This window comes from Ciconia boyciana, chromosome 19 (genome assembly GCF_034638445.1).
Source record: "Ciconia boyciana chromosome 19, ASM3463844v1, whole genome shotgun sequence".
NCBI lineage: Eukaryota > Metazoa > Chordata > Aves > Ciconiiformes > Ciconiidae > Ciconia > Ciconia boyciana.
The window spans coordinates 3,215,090-3,239,423 of NC_132952.1; the positions used below are offsets into that span (position 1 = coordinate 3,215,090).

A 24,334-nucleotide genomic window follows, 5' to 3' on the forward strand; every position below is an offset into this window, starting at 1 on the left:
CTAGCGCAAGCTGCTTCTTTCCAGGTGAAGTACATTTAAAATAATCAAATATTTACATAATAATTTTCTGTGACCATTAATGGCTCGCCAGTCTCAAACTATTAACTAATACAGTCTAGTTCCCTGACAGAATTCATTAGAATTGGGTAGGTCATGAGGTTATCTCCTTCTAAGTCTCACATTCTGACTATCAGAAAAGAACACAAACCCTTGCAACAACCGTTCAAGAATAATCTTCAACTTGCACTGACCTGGCAGAAGCCTGAGAGAAAGCCATAATGGCAGTTTCCTGCACTACTTGTGAAGTTAGACACACATCTAAATATAAATGTTCTTTACTTGTGCTGCACTAGGACTTAAAACACGTTTCTAGGAGAGAGCTTTCCAAGCGTATCTAGAGACATAACAGCTTTCCTGTTCTGAACTGGTCTTTAAGACTTTTGGCAGTATATGACAAATATGGAAATAATCAGAACTCTTGTATGTGACACTAGAGTACTTGGAACACATAAAACCCACTCAAAAAAAAGGTATCAAGGCACAGACATTTACTGTTTATAAATTAGATGTATGCTGCATTGTGAACAACTATTTTATGCTCTCCTCTGCATTAAAATTTGAAAGTATTAAGGCAGCTTTATTCATAAATAACAAGCGTAATAAATTATATTATTACATAATAAGTTCTAAGATTAGCCTTAAAAAAGTCCATCCTAAAGTCAGAGTTAAAAAATATCTTCTTGTACTTTAAACACATCACTTCTGAAACTACCACCGTAAGCTATGAGCCATCGTCTGCATCTCAGCTGCGTTAAGTTTGTCTCCATTTTCCAAACACAGGGTTTGTGCTGGCTGCATGAGTCCCAATACAAATCAATACATTTTGAAGCCAAAAGAGACTTATGTCCATGTAGCCTGAGCACAGTAACGCAAGCTACAGAGTCCTCCTCCGTGTTCTTATTCAATTCAGTGACTTTGCTGGAATTAGAACATGCCTTTTAGGGAAACCTACAACCTCAGTTAAAATTCCTCATCTCACTCAAAACTGATCCAACGGTTGAAGTCAAGCAGCTTAAATTCAGGGCTTTTTAAAAACTGAACCATGTAATTAGAGAACTGCAAGGGGCCTATAATTTACGGTTATGTATCATGCTATTTAAATGCAACTGTAATTAACTGGTTGACTCAACTTCGCACCAATACTGGAAACTCACATATAGGCTGTCAGTCTCAAGATAAGGTCAAGATGGCTCTCGCCACGCTTATTAACTCACATCCTTCAGTTGTTCAGAACTACACTTGAGATCAGTTACTGCCATAAACTTATATTCATCAGGGTTAGCTGTTTTTGTGTACTTAGCTTGGAAGAGCCTACATGGCCCAGCGTGCTTAAACAGAATATTCAACTGGAGCCAGCAGCTTGGGTTTGGAACACTGTTCTATTTTGATTCCAAACCACGCATATTTGAACGGTTAACAAATGCGGCAGGGGGATATTGGTACACAGCAGTCTAAAAAATGTACAAATCCTTTGTTGTTGTTTTTTTTTTTTTTAAATACACCTGAAAGAACAATTTGGTTGCTTCATTATATAAGCACATTAAAAAAAACCTTTACCAAAGAAGACATGAGTGCAAGGTTGCTTATAGGTATGTTTTTGGGGTTTTTTTTCCCCTCCTACATTATCTACATATTTTCAAGTACATTTGTTTATCTAAAATAAGTTTTGATCAGATTTTGTAGACTGGAGAAGTGTAAGTGAGAAAGGTTCTTCTTTTTGTTTGGGGTTTTTTTTCCCCTTGTAGAAGGTTGCTGGGTTGGAAACTTTTTGCAGAGTGTATGTAAACACTAAAATAATTCCACAGTGCTTGTCTATGACAATAGTATTTCAGAATCTAGTGGAAGCAAAAACGTGGTTCAGCTCATCTGTCTTAACCTCATCCCTTAATTGACAGTTAACAAGTTAAAGGGAAATATGTCACATAGGCAAACAGAAGCTAGAGATAAGGTTGGTTGGAGGCCCTCTCCCAGTTGCTATCTTGTTTGTCAGCTGTTGATAACATCATCACTACTGTGCATAGGCTGTCATGGAAGTATGTCAAAACATGAATTTTAAGTATATGTGTATCGTGAAACAAACTATAATAAAAACACAGGTCAGCTGGTAAGCCAGCTAACAGTACAGCCAGGTATGTTTCTCCCCACCTTTAAATAAATCAACCTGTACAGTCACAAAATGAAGACACATACACAACAAAAGAGTAGATGTGTTTTCTCAGGGATGCACTTAGAGTTCTCATGTAATTTTATGTATGCATATGTACTTATCAAATGGTAATCCTTGACCTCTTGGTTTTACAGATCAAGCTAAGTACCAAATACATAAGGCATACGTGTAAACACTTCCATTTTCACAACCAAGTACACCTAGGTTCACTCTTCAAAGTTTCCTGCACCTCACTCACACTTCATCAAGCTTATTGTTCTTTACTGAAACACTGATGGTAGACACTTCAGGATGCCAAGCATGACATAATAAAACACAGGAAATGGAAAAGCCAAATGGGAAGACAAAACAACGAGAAAACCCAACATTTTGCAAACATTTTTCTCTAAGCTTTCTGCCAATAAATTTACTTAGGATTTTCTTTCACTTCTTCAGCACACAGGATCTCACGTACATACAACAGGACTTCTTGGCATAGTGCTATCATATAAAAAGTAAACTCTTGGCCACAAAGAGTAAAAAGAATCTTCTCTCAGAGCAGCCTTTTTAGAACTTACCCCTCTCCCTCTTCCCCATTCATAGTCGGTGCTAATGAACATTCATTTACTTTAAACATAATCATTATTTTGTAGAGACCACATTACGTTAGTATCTGAACACAGGAAGCAAGCTAAAGTATCCGTCCTGATGTGATGACACTTAACATCCACATACGTATGGGTAAACAGATAAGCACGTGGACATATATCCACACTTTTTGCGAGAAAGAACTATTGTACAAAATGAAAATTAGAAGATAATGACACTATATTGATGCCAGAACTCTTCAAACCTTTGAAGAATTGTTCTTCTACACAGCTAAAAGGAAGCTGGAGGTAGAGCAGGGAGAAGAACTCTTCCATTTCAACCCTGCATAAGGATGCCATGGTGGAAGTTTAATCTCATTATATATAGCCTTTTAAAAATTTTGCTTTAATCTAATGCTGTAGCTTAATAATTCCCATTTTACATTGCAGCTTTTCCGTGCAAATTTCACTCCTGTACTGTAACAGGAGTTATAGTAACCACATCAACAAATGCCACCTATTAAAGAAAAAGCAAATGGAATGAAACGGGCTACACCACTAATAATAGCTCATAGTAAACTTGATTAAATTATTGTTTCTTTGGGTAAGGAAAGATGATCAGATTAGAAATTGCAGCAGGTTGCAATGCACTTTTACAGCATTATTGCACTTTTACAGCATTATTGTTTGGAAATAGAAACTGCTTACTGACCTGGGGCCACTTAGAGTGGCAGTGTCCCTGACTGCCTGTGCAGTTTCCGATGCGAAATCCAGAGCCCCAGCCACAGGTTTGGTTACCGTGCCGACCAGCCCTTTCCCAAGGCCTGATATGAAACCACTGACGCCTCCTTCAGTTTTCACACCTTCAACTGTTGAAGTTATTACACTTGTCAATCCTCCAATGATACCTAGCAAAGACAAGAACAGCAAGGTAGGCAAACAGAAGTATTGCCTCCAAGAATGACAGAACCTTGTCACAGCTGATGCTGTCTGCCTAAATGATTTACTGTCAAGCTTGATAGAAATGTATGCTGCAGTTAATGTAATACAAAAACTGTTTCACAACTGATTACATTACAACTTTATACTTTGTATATGTAGTATACACACGCATGTGCACAGACAGTACTATCCCACAGAAAAATATTTCATTCATTATTAAATATGTTTATTTTTAAATGTGTCTATACTGTTTTATTTCCCAGCTGTATTTACACAAACAGTCCTCATCTATTCCTGAGGTGAAGCGGTTACTTACAGTGTGACAAAATTCTATTACCATAAAAGCTTATACAATTTGAGACAGAAAATCAAAAAGTGCATTTCTCCACCGGAAAAAGTCAATTATTTTAAACTGGCTTTGTGTGATTTTAACTGTGATGCTGCCAACAGACATTTCTGCGCACATTTCCGTTGCTGAGAATCTGAATGCTGTGAAGAAATCAAGAACCTACTGAGGCTTCAAAAGACTTGGAACAGTTCATGTCATCTGAGAACACACTTTATAGAGTTCACATGTCCACAATTAGAGTATCACAATTTTTAGTCAGCTGGCTTAAGGACTCATTTAAAAATGCTTACCACCATTTGGCTCTTCAGCTTTCAGCAGCCAGGTACTCTTTTAAGGTCTGTAATCGAAGTACAGACCAGGCAGCATCTTAACTTTCAAACTCGAGAAGCACGAAATATTTAAATCGCTTCTCTTGAGTAACTGTAATTCATGGTTAATTCCTACATTTCAACAGAGATGATTTAACAGTTATTCGCTTTTTTGAAAAAATGTAATGGCAAGCATTTAAAAACTCCACAGAATTAAACTAAAACAGTCCCACTAGTTACTGGATCATACAAGACAATGAAGTGCTTTTATAACTGACTTTTCAGCAAAGACTGACATATTTCAGATTTCCTGCATTTCTACCAATATAATTTATATCAGCCTTTACAGCACACTGGTGAGAGAGAAACCTCTCTCATGACCCATTTAAATACCTACAGTGTCTCTTTATGACAAAAGTCCAGCATATAGACTTTTGCTCAGCATAGAAAAGATTGTCGTTTTAGTGAAAGCCAGATTATCTTTACACAGGCTGCAACAGTTGCACTAGAAGACTGACATTTAAACAAACTGAGTCAAGATGATGCAAAATATAAATATTTGATTTAAACTTGGCTTGTATTGATTTAACTTTCTGCAACAGATAAATCATGAACTAAATTGATGTGAGATTCTGGCCAAATTAAGACTTGTCCACTGCCTTTTACACAAATTCATTTCTGTAGTTCTTAGCAGACTTAAAAAAACCAAAACAAAACCACAAAATAACCCAACTGGTGAAATGTTACTTTAAACTGATGTACTGATTCTGAGGAAACTCAGGTTTCTGGAACTGAAAGCAAACATAAGAAAGCTACAACCCAACCATACTAATTTTTGTTTTAATGTCTGGCCCTCAGAAAGACTGTTTGCATGGGTATTTTATGACTCTGCAAAGAAACTGAAGTTTTGGATGACCTTTCTTTGAAATTTCATTTTAATTTGCGAAAAAGCTTTTACTTACAGTTACATGTGAAAAGACCTTATTCTTAAACGTAGTTTCTGTCAACTTAAAAATCAAACCATCCCCCTACCCCAACATGCAAGCATTCAAATTCAAATACAAAGCCTATGATAGCTCCACTTCCCTGGCTTCAAATAATCGCCCAAGAGTAATACAAACTGTTCTTTTCAATCTGATCATTACTTTTAGAGAGAAATGAGTTAAAATTACAGCTAAAGGTTACCATGTGCAAGTCCATGGATTCCAGCTACAAGATGTTCTCCACTAGTTGCAGCGTGATATCGAATGTATTCTCGTTCGGTTTGATGTCTGTTATCCATCGTCTTTCCCAAACCATCTGACAAGGTCCCAGCAAACTGTAAGAGAGCAACCTTTTCTGTTATTTAAAGATCAAAAGGTCTTTCTCTTATGTAGATTTACTGAAGAAAATTCCTAGATTCTGTTTGTGAAATACAGATTTATACGACTCATTTTGTTCCACATAGGCAGTCACTCCAGCTTTTTTGCCACGAAGAAAGCTCTGAAGTATGTTAACCTGTGCTTTCCATTGGTGCAACTTAAATCCTGAGGCGACAGTCAAAAACCAAGTAGGTGCCCAACTGCAGTGGTCGAGCCAAAATAAATGAAGTCTGTGAAAGATGTACCAAAAGAAGTGCCAGTGACCCAACTGTAACCTTTCAAAAACTCACAAGAATGTTATTTAGATACAAAGCTTTTCTTCTGCAAAGATATGTGAAAAGCTTCAAGGCAAATATGCCTGTCATGAAACTAAAACATTTGCAAGAGTTAATTAAATTCTTTTTAGTAACACAACGTAGAAACGGCTCTACTGTGAACAGAGCTGGCGGGGGAGCCGCGCCTTGTTCATGGCAGCACATGGGGTGATCCGCTGAAAGATGGCTGTGTTGATAAGCGTCCACAGGTACTCCACGCTGTAAAACAAAAGTCTAAGGGGAACCCTGAATGTGTTTGTGTGGAGCACTTTTACTCCTTACACTTCCCTTCAACAGTATGGGGGAAGACGTGAGACGCGCTTACAGATAAAAGAGGATATCTAAGTCCAAACAGGATTTGTTCTGAGAAATCTGACCATTACTGAGTACCAGTCAATGAAAAAGCACCAAATAAAAGTGATCTGTTGTGATCTGTTGACCTTTAGTTTGACGTAATCAGATATAAAACAGAAGCTTGGTGGAGGGAGGGAGGCAAGAAAAGGAGGCAAAAACCCTGATACCTTACATCGTATTCAGGATTTTATTACAGAAAAGGACTCCTAGCAGGCATTTTCCTGGGATAAGCTCCAAAAACTAGCTATTTTTTGGTTATGTGTAGTTGTTCATCTTCTGTACCTCCCTCAACTAGCATCAGCATTCTTACAATCTTCTCCTTTCAATAAATGAACTTTTTTCTTCCCCCCAAAGGAAAGATAATTTAATGCTTTGTTGTGTCTTAGACTAGGGCTGGGAAGTGTACCAGGTGCCACAGGAATGTCAGAGATACTCGGTGGCTGCAGCAACGGTGAAATCATTGCTGTCCTGCATGATTACAGCTCCTCTATGACAAGTACTTCATTGTTTAAGAACTGTATATGGACACTGCCCTTTCCGTTGCTCAGCTTAGCTTTGTTGCATGTACTATCTCCTTTGCATCCATATTAGTTATGTTAAAAAAGCCTATGCGATTCAAGTGTGCAGCAGAAGACAACTAAGACCTGGTGTGAAATTCTGATTCTAATACGCTAAAGATTAAAGAAGAAACAGACAAACAGTTAATTCATGTGCTTGATGCAATGATCAAGTTCCCTTCCTTTTTCTGTCACTTTTTCCAAGGCTGCATTTCTTTTTCACTAATGACATGATTTCCTAGTTTTAGATACTTCTTTCCAGCTCAAAGACAAACTAGTCCAGTGGCTCCAATTACCTAAACAAGTAGACTTTAACAACGTGAATGAAAATTAAATCCCATGACCCTTCTTGTGACTTGATCACATGGACACTAAACAGAGCATAGTGATCAGGGACTGAATTACTCCTGACCTCTTTGTGAACTTAAATGTAGATGTTTTGTTTTTTTTTAAATTAGCCTAGAAATACAAACCAACCTGAAGCTATCTATTAACCGTGTTTCAGGTTGGTTTTTTTCCTGGACAAATACTTTGCTTTAAGAGGATTAGAGTAGTTGCTATAAAAATTAAAAGGCTCAATAGGCCTTCAAAATTCAAACCTCATTAAGACATCTGTCAAGGCCTGAAAATAATTTTTCAAGAACACATTTTGAAAGTTACCTCAGTGCATGATCGGACAACCAGCCAGCAGGAGTAAACCAATTTACTAATATTGATCAAAATTAGTAAGCACTCCTTACAACTTTGGCTTCCCCCCACCCTGTCCAAATGGGCCACCTCCACTATACCAGCTTTCCCAGTAAAGACAATCCAGTCTTTCCTCAGATCTTCCTTCCTTTGTGAAGCACAATCTGACACCTAATAGTAACAATTCTGTTTTAGTGTATAGAAAGAATTTTAATGTAATAATAAATTATTCTCTTTAAGGAGGAAAAAAGAAAAAAAAAATCACATGCACACAGTTTAAAAGTCATACTCCATTAACTGTAAAACCAAAGTTAAACAGGGACTTTTTTGTTCGTGTTATTTAGAAAATAACACTGAATTACAGCTGTAAGTAGAACAACTTAAGGATTCTAATGTACCAAATGTACCATGGAACGTCTCCATTTTGCCCTGTCACCTGACTCAGGTGACAAAATCTAAACTCAACACACATTCATTCCAGAACATGAACTTCATGCTGAATTACTTTTTGACATGCCTCCTCCCCCGCCTCCCCAGGTACTGTTTGTTTTCTGGACTCATTTAGCAAAGACTGAAGCCAAACTTTTGTAGTCATCTGTACCATTTGTACCTAAAACAAGGGGTTACCTCAACAAGCACAAGTGAATAGGTCCCTTCTGAACCATTTCCAGGTGGGGACCACTGCAGCACTCTTCCTGCTCCGAGGTACAGAACGTAACGCGACTAAGTCTGCCAATCAGAGCTAAAATGCCACTGAGGATAAAACAACTGAGACGTTTTACAGGCATCAGCAAGTCACGTTAAGGTCTGCCAGGCAAGCGAGCCACTCACCATTTTCTGCTGTGAAGTTTAGACTCTTATTTGCAATAAAGATTCAGACCGTAGTGTCAGCATTATCCCGGTTCCTGATCTGAACAAGACCTACATCATCTCTCGTATTACCCAATACAGGTAATACCACGTGAGTGAAATAGCTGCTGAGTATCAGAAATTTTTAACCATCCTTTTCTGTGCACCTCAGAAATACTTTCCCTGAAATGGTTTCTGAAGCCTGTTTCAGCAAAGAGAATCGTACCTACCTATATAAAAAGGAAAAATAAAGATTTCTAACATAAAAAAAACCCCAACCAACCAACCAACCACAAACCTGCACAACACCTTATGCCCAGTCTGTGTAGATTATCATCACTGTACTAAGAAGTTATTTCAGGATCAGAAACTTGAGTAAGCGTCACGAATTGAAGCAGTTTAAGTCCAGCTTAAACTTTAAAGGGAGATTTGAACAAGTTAAAGCACAAAAGCAGACTTGCCTGTTTCCCCCCCAATATCTTGCTTTTAGATGCCTCCTTTGAGAAGTGCAATATTAGATACTGCGATTCAGATATTAAGACTTGTGGAAAAGCAGTGATGGTGTCTTATTGAGCTGTTAACCCGGTCATGCAGAAAATAGTCTCCAGATAAACAAAGGTGACAACAAAAGTGTGATCCACCCTTGTCTTCCTTAGCTTTTGTTAATAAGGTGTGACCTGATAACTTCAAAGCCTACTTAAGACCATGTAAATGCCAACATAACTGAATACAACAGTCTGTGGAACAAACATAAAATGAATCAAGGGACTTCTAAAAACCAGTCCCTTTCCTTCTCCATCCTAATTTTCATAATGAGTTCTTTGTCTACTTGCCGATGAAAAAAAAGAAATTAATAACTTGGTCTTTTATCTCTGCATTTTTCCCCATTTCAGATATCCTTTTCCTTGAAACAGAATTGCAACACAATACATCAGTATCAGCTAAGGTAAGTTACCTGCTTCCTAACCAAAAGGCACCGCAGCGTTACTGAATGAAGCCAGTCTACACATTAGGTACGTGTAAGAAGCCGGGTATTTTACTTGTCAACCTGGCATCTCCAAACAAAGCAAAGTACGGGTCTTCCACACTACTAATTAAAAAGTCTGTCATTTCAGGTACTAAAAATATTTCAATTTATCATTAATATGCATTGCTTAGTCCTCTGCCTTATTCATTCTGCCTGGACAGAAAAAGGAGCACCTCTCCAAAAAGTCATCTGAACATTCGTCCACCTTCACCCACAGATACCCTCTTTCTCCTCCGACTCTTTTTGTCCCCGAAGCAGATGGCACTTCCTGCATTTCCCCTCTATGGAGGGGAAATTTTGACCTTTTCTCCCAGGTCTACGTTCTACAGACACTTGATCCCTGGTTTTCATCCTACACCGGTTCATGTATGATGTGAAGCTACCAACTGGTAATATACTGCAAGCAGAGAACATGACCCACTGCACTTCATTAACTTAAGCCTATATGGTCTAACATAAACCAATCCTCCTGAGGAGGGTGAAATACAACAACTTTCACATGTCCCTCCAAATGCCAGGACATTATGCTACTGTGAACACTATCTTTGGAACAACATGTAAACCACTCTCAGCACTTCCCGATTACTGAAAATGTTATTACACTCCCATAAGCCTGGGGCACACTGGCCTTAGCCGCCTCCTCTGTAGATTCAAGTACAGTTGATTCATCGTTTCTTGTTTTATGTTTACATAGTGTCACCAATCAATATTAACTACCTACCACGATCTGCAAAAGCAGTTGATAGAGTATCTGTACAAGAAAGTAATCTACTCATGGTTTGGTGTGTTTGTTCGTCTTTCTTTTACAAGGCCCAATACTTAAGGAAGTTTTGCCACAAAAACTTTTACCACTGACCACGTATCCTTTGCTGTTTCAAGCAATGGAAGAAAACAACAACACCCCTATACAGAGTTTGTGAATCAAAGCTGGTGCCAAACAATAAGGCTTATGGGGCACCAGGAGAATTCAAAGCACATGAAAACTAATTCTAGACTTTGTACTGCATGTTCCCTCTAAGCCAGATGTATGAAGCACACAGCATGGAAATAAGTTTTAAGTAATCTTTTAAAGTCTTTTTAAGCTCTTGGCACTGCCTGGTTCTCTAAGGACATCCCAAAAGGATAAACAGACAATTATGACTTTAGTCCAAACATTCCATTGTAATTCCAGCATCAGAGTATGGTACATTTACAAATATTATTGACTGAGCAAAGCAGAACATTTGAAGATGGAATTTTAAGGGAGAAAGTGATGAAATTAAATACAGGTCAGTTCTAACTTCTGTGCAAACCTCACAACAAACTGCATTTAAATTAGAAATCACAGGGTTTACTCAGTTCTCATCTTTGCTTGGCAGAACTCCTTTAAAAAGGAGTTCTTTGTTGAACTCCATTCAACTCTTGCCCCAAACCACCATCTTTTAAAGAAACCTTGACCACCACACACCAATGAAGTCCATACTTTTATCTCCAATTTAAAAAGCTGGTTCTCAGAGACGAAAGCACAAATTTGAGTATGTTATTTCAGCAAGGTAGAAGAGAGTATTTAACATTTATTTAAGTTAGAAAGTTTAACGTAAACTGTGAATTATGTCATCTTCAGTTCTTACACACACTCTTACATTTTCCAAAACAGGAAAATCCCTAGTGATGATGATTAAAAGTCATTCCACAGTTTCAACAGTAACTCCCCTAAATATAATTAACTGTCCACGTGAAAAAGAAGAGCTGCTTATCGCAGGAAACAAAGGCTGTATAGGTAAAGAACCAACAGTGATTATCAGATTTCTGAATGTGAGTTCTGTTAAATACATTCTTCCTTACAGCCCTAAGCAGGAACACTGGTTTTGGAACTTTGTCGTGTGTCGTCCCCCCCCGTCCGTCGTTCCCCGCCCCCCCCCCCCGCTACCTCGACATTTACCTTCTTTCTGAGGTACTACCAACAGAAACAACAGGCATCACAGCACAGACGGCTTGAAAGGAATAAACATCTCCGATCAGTGCATACTGTGAACCTAACAGTAAAACCCTAATACACACACATACAGTAAATATTAGCTGGAAAATACTGACACCCCTCTGCCCCGAAATATATATTCTTATATAGTACAAAATGTTTTACGCAGAACATTATTTTCACAAGTTTTAAAAAACACACTAATAAGCAGTCTTTTTAGCATGAAACGATGATCTGATTCTTTAGCTATTATCTAAATAAATTTAAAAGAAATTGTCAATGCATTTTATATATATGTAAAACAGTTGACATAAATCAGCTATAAATTATATAATAAACTCAAGTAGATTGATAGCATTAGAAACTAGAGGCTACCTTCTTTTGAGTTGTTTTTGTTTTTTAAAAAACCCCGCATCCACTCCCTTCCCTGCTGAACAGAAGTTTTGGAAGTACTGTTCAGCCAAGTGATTAAATACAATGGACTATGTCTAAACATTTAATACATAGCTGTAAGTTTAATCCCTTGTGGTTACTTGCCTTCTAGCAATATCATTAAAAATCACCTTTATTTCATACATCTCCCCAACCTGTTACAGGTATTTTAGAGGAAGCCAATTTTTACGCTGACTTCCGACAGTAAAATACAGCAGTTCAAAATTAAGCATTTATTTTGCTATATGAAGGCAAAAATCTTCACAGTGTACATGTTATAGGCTAAGCAGACATATATACATGCTGCTAGGATTTGTTATGGTTAAAAAAAAGTTTTAGAGCAGTTAGCTATCCTCAGATCTTGGTGTTATTCCTTTGAAAGTGTAAAAATAAAAAAGACATGCAGTATTCTTGGATATACATAATGGCTAGGTGCAGTGGGACAGATAAACTTGTCTAGTAAATTCTTCAGCCTAAGTTTCCTTGCTTTTATTGCAATGTATTAAATCTCAATCTTGAGGCATTTCTGTGACTTACCATAACAGTAACTTTTAGAGCAGCTTCTTTACTAATCGATACATGCATTGTTATGGAATGGAAGCACTAGATACTTAATTTTACAGACTGGACATCAGTAAGCAGACAGACAATACAGCTTCCTCCTTTCACATCACTGTGGTCAACTGTGCATTATACTTTGACTAAAAAAGGAAATGCTTTAAGTATTTGAAAAAATAGCAGGTGTTTATTTGTCAGATTTAAAAGTCCTAGCTATCTGAAGTTGTTCCACAAAATACTTTTACATGGCTTCTGTCAGTCTCTTAAGAATTACTCAGATACTTAAGCAGGACAGTTTGTGAATTCAGTTAAATTTATACGCCATGTACTTTTACACTTTCCTTTACACATTAATACATACCCAGGTCAACTGGTAAATACAGAAAGGATGGTCCAGGCCGAGCCCAAAACGCATTTATAACCAAGTCAAATTGCACAGAGAGAAACGTGTAATGGAACTATGAACAGAACTGACACAGTCTTAATTTAGAAAATACTAAATCAGCGAAATGCTATAATCAGCTTCTCATTTTAAGAGACACGTCAACTTTGACCCTCCCTAAATTACTGACAACCAAGAGGAGGCATCGGCTTTTCCCACTGAACAAACATACGCTTCTTGAGATGCCGTGCAGCGTTCTCCACCCCTGTTTACGTCACAGAAGCCAAGTAAAGGAGCTTTAATTAGCTCACATCCCATCGTTAACTGAGCTTCCTAATGCATCCTGACAAGGGCACGCTGGCCGGGCGATCTGTGGAGCCCCCCGATGCGGGGCCTGCCTGGCTGCCGGATGAGCCGGGTACCCGGGGCAGCCCCCGCCGGCTCCATCGCGCAGAGCCCGGCGGGTCGGGCCGCTTCCCCGGGGACCTCCCGGGAAGCTGCGCCAGCAGGTGCCCCTTGGCAATAGTTTTGTGTTACAGGGTTGAATGAGTGATCCCTGCAGGAACTGCCGGCTGTTTTCGCAGACACAGAAGGCAGTCAAAAGTCCACAGCATGAACTTGGAATGACCCCAATTGCAGAGTCACTGGCGGGTTCATCTGGAGGACAACTGCGCTTTATTAAACAACTAATACTCTTAACAGATAATTCCCCTCCCCCAACTTTAACTCTTACACAGCTTTTGGGTCTTCCTGTTTGTTTATTTTTTGGGAATGGAATCATTTGCCCTCTTACACCCCCGTCCTGAAAAACCCCTCTATATACTGAAAACTTGAGAAAAAGCCTGAAGAGATCTAGTCCAGTTCCTTGAGTTAATACGTAACAACAGTGTATTCAGAGGGCAGCAGACCAAGTTTGCTTTTTAACATCATCTTTACCAACTCTGTTGATTTTTATTTTCCTAGGGCATTTCCTTCAGGCCATACACCCCAGCAGTCACCCTCCTTCCACTCACTTTCATCATCTGCCACAGCCACCTGTGACCACGCTTCGGATCTGAAAGCACCTCCTATTTAAGAACCCACAGGTTTTCTGTGCTCCATTAGATTTTTGAAGGAAACCGAATGCAAACACATTAATTCAGCCTGCCATCATGTGTGCAGTCTAAATGGCGAACAACTCTTTGAGAGATGACGCGGTCGGATCTGTTGAACTGATGCCAATCATCTATTGTTACGGCTTCAGAAGATACCTTGGCCATCTCCCGTGGGCATAAAAATATTGCAGGGATACACAGCCAAGGAATTCCAAGTTTAAATCTGTACTATTGAACATACTCTACACAACTATAGAACTTTATATACACAGTAGGGAGGTGTAGTTAGCCTTTTGTCAAGACTGAAGTCATTAATTTCAAACCCACACCCCATTCTTTCTCCTTCAGATGCTAATTGTGATATATGGGATATATGTGCCTGTTCTCACGACATGCTAACCATTCAAAACTGGAGGTTAAGATCAAATTTCATTTCATGTCTATGATAAATGTTTATTTCTAATTTCACAGTTGGTGCTTTTGGCAACATTTTGCATACCACATTTTAAATTCTCCTTTTTTCACTTAATTCCCCAATGAGTCAGCAAAACAGGAACATTGTATTTTATTCTGCAAGAAAATCAGCTGGTAAACCCCTTCAAAATAAAGCTCTAGAGCAGGTGTAAAACTTAAAGCTTTCTAACCCCCTTTTTCTTTTAATTGTCAAGATGGTCACTTGTAGATTTCTAAATACAGCTAAGCAGCTCACCATTTGCAGTTGTTGCACTGTTGCAGGACTCTCACTGTTGACTGAATAATTTCTCCTGAAAAAGGCTCATTCAAAGCTACCACCAATGTGTCAGTTTGATTCTGAATGTGCACACTTAAGACATCAAGTCCAGATTAAAACAGTTCTTCCCATAGAATACATCACCACTTTTGTTTGATGTTACCCATGCCCATTACTCCACATAAAAATATGCTGTAGTCAAAGCAGGTTCACAAACACTTTGTGTAAGAAGCTTTGTAAAAGAAAGGCTGAATTTAACCTGAATTGCAAAGAAAACTTTCCACCGGGATGGTGGCCGCACACATTTTATCCCATGGTACAAATGAAAAACAGGAAGAACAAAATAATGCTTCAAACTTCTCAAAGACGATCCTTTATCCCAAAACCTCTTTCAAAGGTACTGATCACAGATACCAGATGTTCTGCACATAAAAAGTGACACTTTCCATAGCTTTTGATTGTCACTAATTGGCCATAAAGCTTGCTGTCTTTTAAAACTACTAGGAAATGGCCTCATCTATAATGCTCCTCCCAGCACTGAAAAGTTCTGCCTGGGAATTTCAATTATTTGCCATCTCTCGATATGCATTTTCATACAGATTCTCACTGCTCGGCACTTGAACCTGCACATGAACTGCTGATCTCTGAATGAAATGCAAGTTAAACTGAAGATGATCTGCAGTGCCACCTGGATGCATTACCTGAAGTAGCCCCTACACAATACTAGGGAAGACACAAGGAGAAAAATCTTAAGATTACACTGAAGAAAACACAGGGAAAGCTACATTTGACCTGAACTGTATAAATAACTTCTACGAATAGAAAAAACTATTTATGGCAATCGCTGCTAGATCCCACAACCTCAATACCTAGACTACCCTTGTAAAGGATGACCGTCAGCTTTCCCAAAGTAAACCCCAAATTCAAACCTGTGACGTTGCCCAGAAAGACGACATGTATTCCAGCCTTCCTCATTTTTATCCAGTATGAGAGTGCCAGTAATCATACACATTCTGCTGTTAATAGTTAAACAGATGAGTAGGGAATCAAAAGAAAATTGTGAAAATATAGAATGGTAGGAAACTCAGAACCCGAATGCCACTATGATCTTTCTATGTTACCAGTTGATTATTTTGTTTAATACTCTCCTGAGGAAAACACCACCATGTACTTCTTTCCCAGCCTTCACATACAAAGGCTTTTGTCAGAAGTTCCCTGTCACCAAGATATGATTCTTTTTTTCAGCTACTTGAATTGCGTTTTGAGCTAATATTCCTAGAACTACTGAACCACAGTGTCTCCAAAGATGCGAGAATGCCAGTTGTTCTTGCTTCTGAATGGTATCAAGTAAGAGTGGTTGGTTACATAAACTAAGAAACTTTAAACAAAAGGGAACCATCAGCTTTGATCGCTTTAGAAACATTTCCGTCTGTTCCTGGGTAGAACCTGCTTAAATTGTACCTACCTTCTGTGCTCTGCTATATCCACTTATCTTATTTATTGCCAGTTTTGTTAAAGTTAACATTCATACAAGTCAAACACTTGTTCATGATTTGTTTTTAAATAATCCCTTTATTACTTCCTCTTCATTTTCCATTCAGTTATCTTTATTTTTCTGTCACTGCCAACCACTTGAGATTCTGCTTTGATTTACCTTACAATGAGGGTTAAAACTCCTGTTTCCCTTTGTGTTCCTTTCATGCTCCTTTTCTACAAATGCCTCCATGTCAAACACTCACCTGGAACAATATTTGTATCCTTACTAGTCTTACAGTTTTCTTACCCGGTTCCAACACCCTACCTCTTTTCCTATCTCTATTAAGCACTTCAACACCTCTGCAACCACTCTGAACTGAATTAAAATAAATATATGGAATGAAAGTCCAGGGCAGAAGTTCATTTGTGCCTCTTCCTCAGCCATAAAAGAAAACACACACCCACCATACAATTTGTTGCAAGTCCTCTATACTTAAGTTTTGGCGTCTCAAGTGCCTGCTCCCAGGCTTAAGGAACCCTGCCTCTGGGAACTCTGCAAGCTTCCACAAAAACCTAACAAGGAAATGCGGCCATGGCTGATGGTTTACCTTTCCTTAAGAAGCCTAATTAAATTTCTCACTGGAAACGTCAAAGTTCAATATGAAAATTAAGCTCTTTCAAGAAGGTCATTAAATTAGTTTTTTCGGGAGGAAGGGAGGGACACAACAATTATTTCCATCCAATATATATATCTATATCTATATATATCTATATATATATCTCCAGAAACTAAGCCTACCTGCAGAGTCATAACAACTACATTACTATGTGCTCATAATTCATAAAAGATAACAGAATTCCTTGTAAGGGTTGAAAGAATCAGACAAATTCAATACAGTATTGACAAGCTGATTAATCTTTGCAATCTTTTACTACCAGGAATTCCATTATGTCAGCACAACACCTCTTTGCCAGTAATATACAGCCACGCTTAATTTTCCATTTGGAGAACACAAGCTACAGAACATTTTTGTTCAGATGCTAATTCACTGTTCAGTATTCATTTCTAATCGGAGCACCTCTGAAACAGGAATAATTTAGGATTTAGTACTATCATGCCTAACGGGGGAAATAAAGTGTGGATGCCAAGAATGCAAGACGTTTCTACGCATATGGCAACTATAGAAGTCTCCATTCAGAAGGAATGAAATTCCCTCAGGTGTCTATATTTAGGATCAAAGAACTTTTAAAATACAGAACTTAGAGTCTCCAAGGGATAAAAACTACAAAACTGTCTGTAGTGAACTTTATTTAACCTAAGGTTTTGTGCCAACTTAAATACACTGCAGCTCTCCACTTGAAAGAAGGCATTACCCACTGCGTGTTCTGAAATGCATGGAAAAGCCATTACAGGGATAATCAACACAACTATAAAATAGAAAAGCAATAAAATGACAAAACCAGATACAACTCAAATAGCTTACTTTTCAATTCAGTCAAGCAGTGTTACTTTTAAAGTGATGATTATAGTATTAAAGTTTGTTTATCTATCTACTCACACCTTAAAAGCTAACTCATCTTAAAATCTAGGCTAGATTTTTATTTAAGACACTTTCAAAGTCAGGTAGTCAGAACAACCAAAATGGCTATTATCAGTTTCTATACAGAACACGGGCTCATCTAGTTTGGGCTGCATTAGTTACCAGCTCCACAGAGTAAGCTGCAAAGATGAGGACCTCTGTGGCACAGCTAATTCAGGTGAAAATTTATTCAGTGAAAATATACTTTAACATACTTTCCCTACAGAGCGCACCAGTAGCAAGATGAAAATGATCTATTGTTTCAGTCATGTTTTTCTCGAGTAACTGGAATTATTTCCCCCCCCCCATTTTTTTCTTTACCAAAACTTCACATATCCGAGACACAATCATAAGGCATATACATGGTAGAGTAGAAAGGAGTAAAAGATGAAGTTCTACGCTGTACCATGTACATAATACGTCACAAATTGTACTTGAAATGTTAACTTTTTTCATCATATGGACATTCCTGGCTTAGTTTTCTAGCAGATTTAGATGCCTAAAAGCAGTGCAAGATACAGGAAAGAATTCATCCTGATTATATGAGCCTTTTTTACTGTTGTCTTCTATGTAGCAGAATTAAGATCCATCCTTTGGAAGGAGGATTAATCAAGGAGTTCCATGATGGACTATTAAGCCTTCCTAAAGGATAGAATTCTCTCCTCGTTCTGAGAGGACAAATACATAATCCATATAAAAAGTTTTTAAAAGAGAACTGTGTGAGACTTGCATCACAGACATTTTGGATGTATCAAGGAGAAGAAAAAAAATACCTGGGAAGACAGATAAATAGTACATGGGGTGATTTTCAAAGGTATAAATGGGAAGCAGGCACTCAGCTCCTGTTGAATTTTGAAAGGAGTTCAGCATACAACTGCCCTTCTGCCTTTGAAAATCTTCCTTCACAAAACCCTTGGTTACAAATGACTCCAAAGTTCAAAGAATGACCTTGCCCTTGTGGGAAACGTAGGAAGGCTCGTGCCTTTTAAAGAAAGATTTATGAGACTGTTGCTGCAGATGTGACTGCAGTGAGGAAACAACACTTTATAGAAAGGAAACTCTAAAGAAACATACTCTATTGGGTGGAGTGGATGGGTCACAAGAGACTAGAACCACGAGTAGAAAGTATGGACAAAAATACTTATTTGCACAGATGGATACTGCCTTACAGAAGCTCAGTAAGTCTTCTACCAGATTGCTTGGATAAGCTTGTATTTGCAGTGCTGATAATCACAGAATCACCTAGGATGGGATCAAGACAGGAATATCAACAACATGGTGTTTTGTTTGAATTTCATGAAATTGTCCAAAATGGGCTAATGCTGGCAACAAGATAATTATGATAGAGGAGGTGTATGTCATCTTTCCTCATGGTTCAACTATCTGGGTTAGATATGCTCACAGCTATGCACTTGGTGATGGACTGGGGATCTCCATGGCAGTTTAACTAGGTTTATAACATTAGTCTTGAGCTATCTGTAATTATGCAAACTCTACATTTCACCTTTCTCATCTTCTGAATTACCTTTTCCCACTAATGCAGGGAAAAAAGTACATTTCCTTGTATACAAATGAGCGGAATAGGTTGTGAAAGGATGAATCACGATAATGTACATGTACAAACCTACCAGTTTGGAAAATAAAAATAATAGGAAGGAAAGAATTTTCACAAAAACAAATTTTAACAACACGTCCTTATGTGAAGAAAGCATTATTCCAATTCTACCCATGATCACAAAATTCACTTACAGTACATGTTTACACACCATGTATGTAATGAAAAATATTTCAAGGGTTTTTTTATCCAAGCGAACATAATATTTATTCAGTATCAAGCACAGTATCAACCATGATCAAAACCACTTCCTATTTTTGGCTGCTGTGTCAGATCATACCTCTCTCAGACACTAAAGACAGTTGTTTTCACTGATAACACCGATATAATTGAACTCTCTCAAGAACAAAAAGAATGTTCACCACGCAGAGACTTTGGAATTACACTAAAGATAAATGTGTAGCAATCTAGGAATTCCTTAGTTTGTTGCTATGTGGCATAGAAAAAGAAAAAACAAACTCAAGAATTAGCATAATAATTGATATTCACATCAGCTTAATCACTTTCCAAAAATAAAAGTTAATTCCTGTTATACTAAATAAACCCTTAAATACTCCAAATTCCTATAACGCTCGCTCTCTATATATATATTCTATACATAATAAAACTTTGTTCATTTGCACGTAGGAGATGACACCACACTTGAGCAACATTTTAGTTCTCACTCTAGTTAACTACTGTATTCAATCTGCAAAATATATGTATATCTATCATAAGGCCTTGAGTGGTTTCACTGACTCCTGCAGGGTTTCTGGTGTCCCTGAAGTGTATATATAAAGCGTTTAAAAAAAAAAACCCTACACTTCAAACACAATTTTTACAAAACAAACAGGACATAAAGCAATTTAGAGATGGTAAATAATTCTATTTGACTTGTTTCCTGACTGTTTTTTGCTTATTGTTTTAGCAAACTTTAATATCACAGTTATTACCTTTGCAGCAGAGTTTGACACTCCATGTGTGACATTTCTTATGAGACCACCAACATTGCCGTACTTTATAAGTCCAGTAACGCCTTCTGAAAAATCATTCAATAGACCCATAGGGTTGCCAAGGAAATCCACAGAACCTAGAATCCTTGCTGCCTGACTAAGCAGCTCCTGTAAAATCAACAGGAAGAATGAAATATCACTTATGGATCATGTTAACACCAGCAAGGTTCACTAAAAGGAAAAAAAAAAAAAGTCCCACCCACAACAAAAGCATATACAAAACCAGACAGTTTTAGTGAAGAAATGAACAGTTTTAGTGAAGAAATGAACACACAAATACTGGTAAGATCAACAATAGTTTCATCTTAAAATGCAGTGTATTCTGAGAAGCATTGTGATGCTATTTTTCCGTATACCAAAGCAGCAATACAGCACTAACACTTAAGTAAATAATAAAGAAAGGAGTTCCCACACCCTCAGTAGAGAACTCATCAATCAAGAGAAGTTCGGCCTTTGTCACAATAAAATCTGTATGACACTTACCTCTTGGAAGTGTTTCAGAATGTCATTAATGATAAATTCCCGAGTTTCATATGGATGGACCCTAGTGAAAGGATCCAGATTAATCACAGCATCTTCAAATCGGATTAGAGGAAATCCCAGTGTGCTTTTCAATGCCTAATTAAATAAAAGATATTGCTACTTTTAATTTTTCTCTCTACTTCTCATTCACAGCACCCAAATGAATTAATCTTTAAGTGGGTAACAAACCAAAATTATCTGAAGCTGCTGGAGTAGTTTACCACTGCCATGCAGACACTTTGATATAGAGGGCCATCACTACGTAAACCTCTTACCTGTAAGCATCATCAATTATTAGAACTGCATTTCTTGAGTAACTAGTTAGTCATTAAACACTCTTCCTGATGCAATCTGTTTCCTACACTTGATAGGAATATTTCAAAACAAAATGTATTTAATATTCCATGCTTAGCACTTTGCTATAACTGCTCTAATATCCAATCAAAACAAACCCTAAATGAATTTCCTTGATATGTAGTGAAGATAAAACTGGGTATTTTCCACCCTGCTGAAGTTCTATGAACGGATTAAGTGTCAGGATGAGCTGGAATAACATACATAATTTCCTACAAGCCTGAGGCTCATTTCTTAACATCATTCGGTGTACTCAATTTCTTTAAACCAGTTTTTTCAATTATTTTCAAGGAAGAAAACTGAGACAATAATTAGCCCATGGGCCATCTGTAATCTGTACGAGCTATACATAAAAAAACCATACTTAAAGTGGGCAAGCTATGCATCTATATATACACACACATAAATAAAATAATTTTGGAAAAAGTAACAAGAAAACTAATCTTTTAAGAAAGAAAGAGATCGCTTCTATTTCAGGTCTTGATAATGGCATCTGCACAGTCACCAACATCAGAAAATCTGAAGAAGGCAAGAAGCCCGATACTCGTGTTGTATCTTTCTAGATTAATCACTAAAGCATACTTGGTAGTAAGTAATATGAGTTCTTCTGCCATCTGCAGGCAATTAAGGTAAATTACAGGTCTGATTTAAGTTTGCAAGTAAGAAAGGACCTATTTATTTTTTCAGTAAATGGATGACTAACTAGAGTAGTCTTCATTATTCACTTGGGTAGGAAGTAATTTCCTGTTTAACTATCAGATATTATATAAGGCAACTTTGTTAATACTGGTACCTAATAAAAATAATCTGTCTACACCAAATTACCAGACAGCAATGTCCAAGCCAGAAACATTAGAGGTAGTTAGAAAAACTTCTACAAAGGCTCTACTGTGATTACTCTCTCCCTCCTACCCTGAACTCTCCTGTGCTACAAAACTGAATGGAACTCTTTCTGTGAAAGTTAATATACAGAATACAGTGAGTGACTGTTATCATTGGGGGGGGGGGGAATGTATACGCCAAGTTTTCTCTTGGGAACAATGCTGGTGGCTGCCAAGACATATCCATCTGCAATCATATACCAAAGGTGGTAGGAAATCCAAACAGAACAGTGCACATTACTAGTTTCTTAAAGGCACTCATCACTAACACTGTTTTCTCTAAGTTTGAGATAATCGGATGATAAACATTTTCGTGTTGAAGCTAAAGTGCAAACACATTCAAGACACTGCTGATGTTGCTGAATGGTAAGGAATATTCCAGCTAGCTATTGAATTGTCCTCTTTTGGACAAGGAATTGCTAAAAGCAATACAAGCATGCAGGACTGATGATATGCTGGGTCATCTTGGTAAGGCTCCATGATATACACCCATTCCACAAAACTAAACTTCCTTAAAAGCTTGCACATATGCCCATAATATCAAGGGCACAAAAAAGCCTGGTCAGTGTCTCAATTTTGTTTTTTGCACACACAAATTGAATAGGGAGCAGCTCAGTTCCTCCACAGCGGGGAGGGTTTTTTATGGTTGGTTTGGTTGGTTTTGTTTCAACTCCCCCATCTTGGAGGAAATTAGTTGTATTAGCTCAGAGGGAACTGAAATATTGCTGACTGTTGCTGCCTTAGTATGTCCAGGAAGGTCCCAACACACAAGTTGGGAACACTGGACAAGACTATCTTCTTGCTATAATTTGGAATCCCTGGTTCACTTGAACGACATGTATTACCACATGAAAAGGACCGGATTTTCTACCTAAGTCCATACTCAATCTGAATTCACTTTAATATTCAACCAAATTGCACAGTGCTCATGCAAACCCTCCAGTTCGAGTGAGACAACCTTTTTTGGATGAAAACACTCAGAGTCGTCCTGTATCTCTGCTCCCTAAGTTAAGTAACTTCTGACTTTTCTTCACCCTCACCTCAGCCCTCCCATATGATAGTCATTCCCTTTAAGCCTCTTTACACTACCATTAATGTAACTAAGATCCTTTGTAAAGTAGTGAGTTAGTAGGTGAAGTTGGCTGTGCTTCAACTGAAATTACAAAAATGAAAGAATATTACAGAAGAGACTGGAAATTATGCAAATTAAAAACCAGAAGTTATTGGAACTTCTATCATTTGTAACTTAAACAATGGAAGAGTAAATGGAAATTAACAGTAGTAAGTTAAAGCTTCTGTTCCCTTTTCCTCCTGCAATACAATCTCTTTACTTGGAAGCACACTCTGTGAATGCATTGGCGTACCTTGAGATCCAAAGGTAGCTTGTTGGAAGTGAAGACACTCAACTTTATTTGAGGCACGCTAATTTTCAGATTTTCAAAGTAGTATCGCTTTTGTCCTCCACCTTGTTCAACAACCTTTTCATGTAGGTTTTCGTCATACTTTTCAACTTCTGCATCCAGACAAAACACAGGAATCAGAATAGATGATATATAAATACATATGGAGTTATGAATGCATACTCTTTACAGAGTTAATAGTTTCTCTGTACAAATAAAAAGTATGTGCAACTGCTAGTGTAGCCAGCAAAATTACTCATGCCTTGTGACATGAAGTTGACCTTTGAGGTTCAAGAATTTTTTTTTCAGATCTGCCTGCATCTCTAAAACCTGAGTGTGTTTGTAGCTAGATTAAAAAAAAAAAGTCATCCAAATTTAAGTTATTTGAGCTTTTGATCTCGCTTCTAATTTATGTTTGTCAGCATACAGAAGCAAGGCGATACAAACATAACTATGCAATGTTTCCTACTGTGTAGTCATGGTCTTACAATATGTTTTCCTCTCTCTACTTTCTCTATACTTCCTTACATGCTCAACTATCAATATAACGTACAAAGCAAGCAAAGCTGACAATCTTTTCAATTGTCGCTACAGAATGGACAAAATGCCTACCTGGAAAACATTCAATTAATCAATTTATGTACAGAGTGAGCCAAATCTTGTTGACACTAACAGGATCACATGTTATTTGTAAGGGCATCTTGGTGGCGTGAGAAGGTAGGGGGAAAGACGAAAGATGACAAAGTCTTATGAACTCAGGTTGAACAATTAAACATGTTGAATGTAAATGACAAAATAATTTTTGTCTGATTCTTGGATG

The 24,334-nt window shown here is 37.8% G+C and overlaps 1 protein-coding gene across 5 annotated transcripts in view; it reads right to left on the reverse strand.

The window, feature by feature from the left end:
• The window catches only part of VPS13D (vacuolar protein sorting 13 homolog D), a 111,430-nt gene that overhangs the window by 22,072 nt on the left and 65,024 nt on the right, over positions 1-24,334 (reverse strand). For all 5 annotated transcript variants that reach the window (XM_072884143.1, XM_072884146.1, XM_072884142.1 and 2 more), the window contains exons 62-66: positions 23,479-23,627; positions 20,841-20,975; positions 20,298-20,465; positions 5,578-5,710; positions 3,506-3,701 (exon numbers count right to left, since the gene is read on the reverse strand). In XM_072884143.1, coding sequence (XP_072740244.1) covers positions 3,506-3,701; positions 5,578-5,710; positions 20,298-20,465; positions 20,841-20,975; positions 23,479-23,627 — 781 coding nt within the window. The remainder of the gene's footprint in view (positions 1-3,505; positions 3,702-5,577; positions 5,711-20,297; positions 20,466-20,840; positions 20,976-23,478; positions 23,628-24,334) is intronic.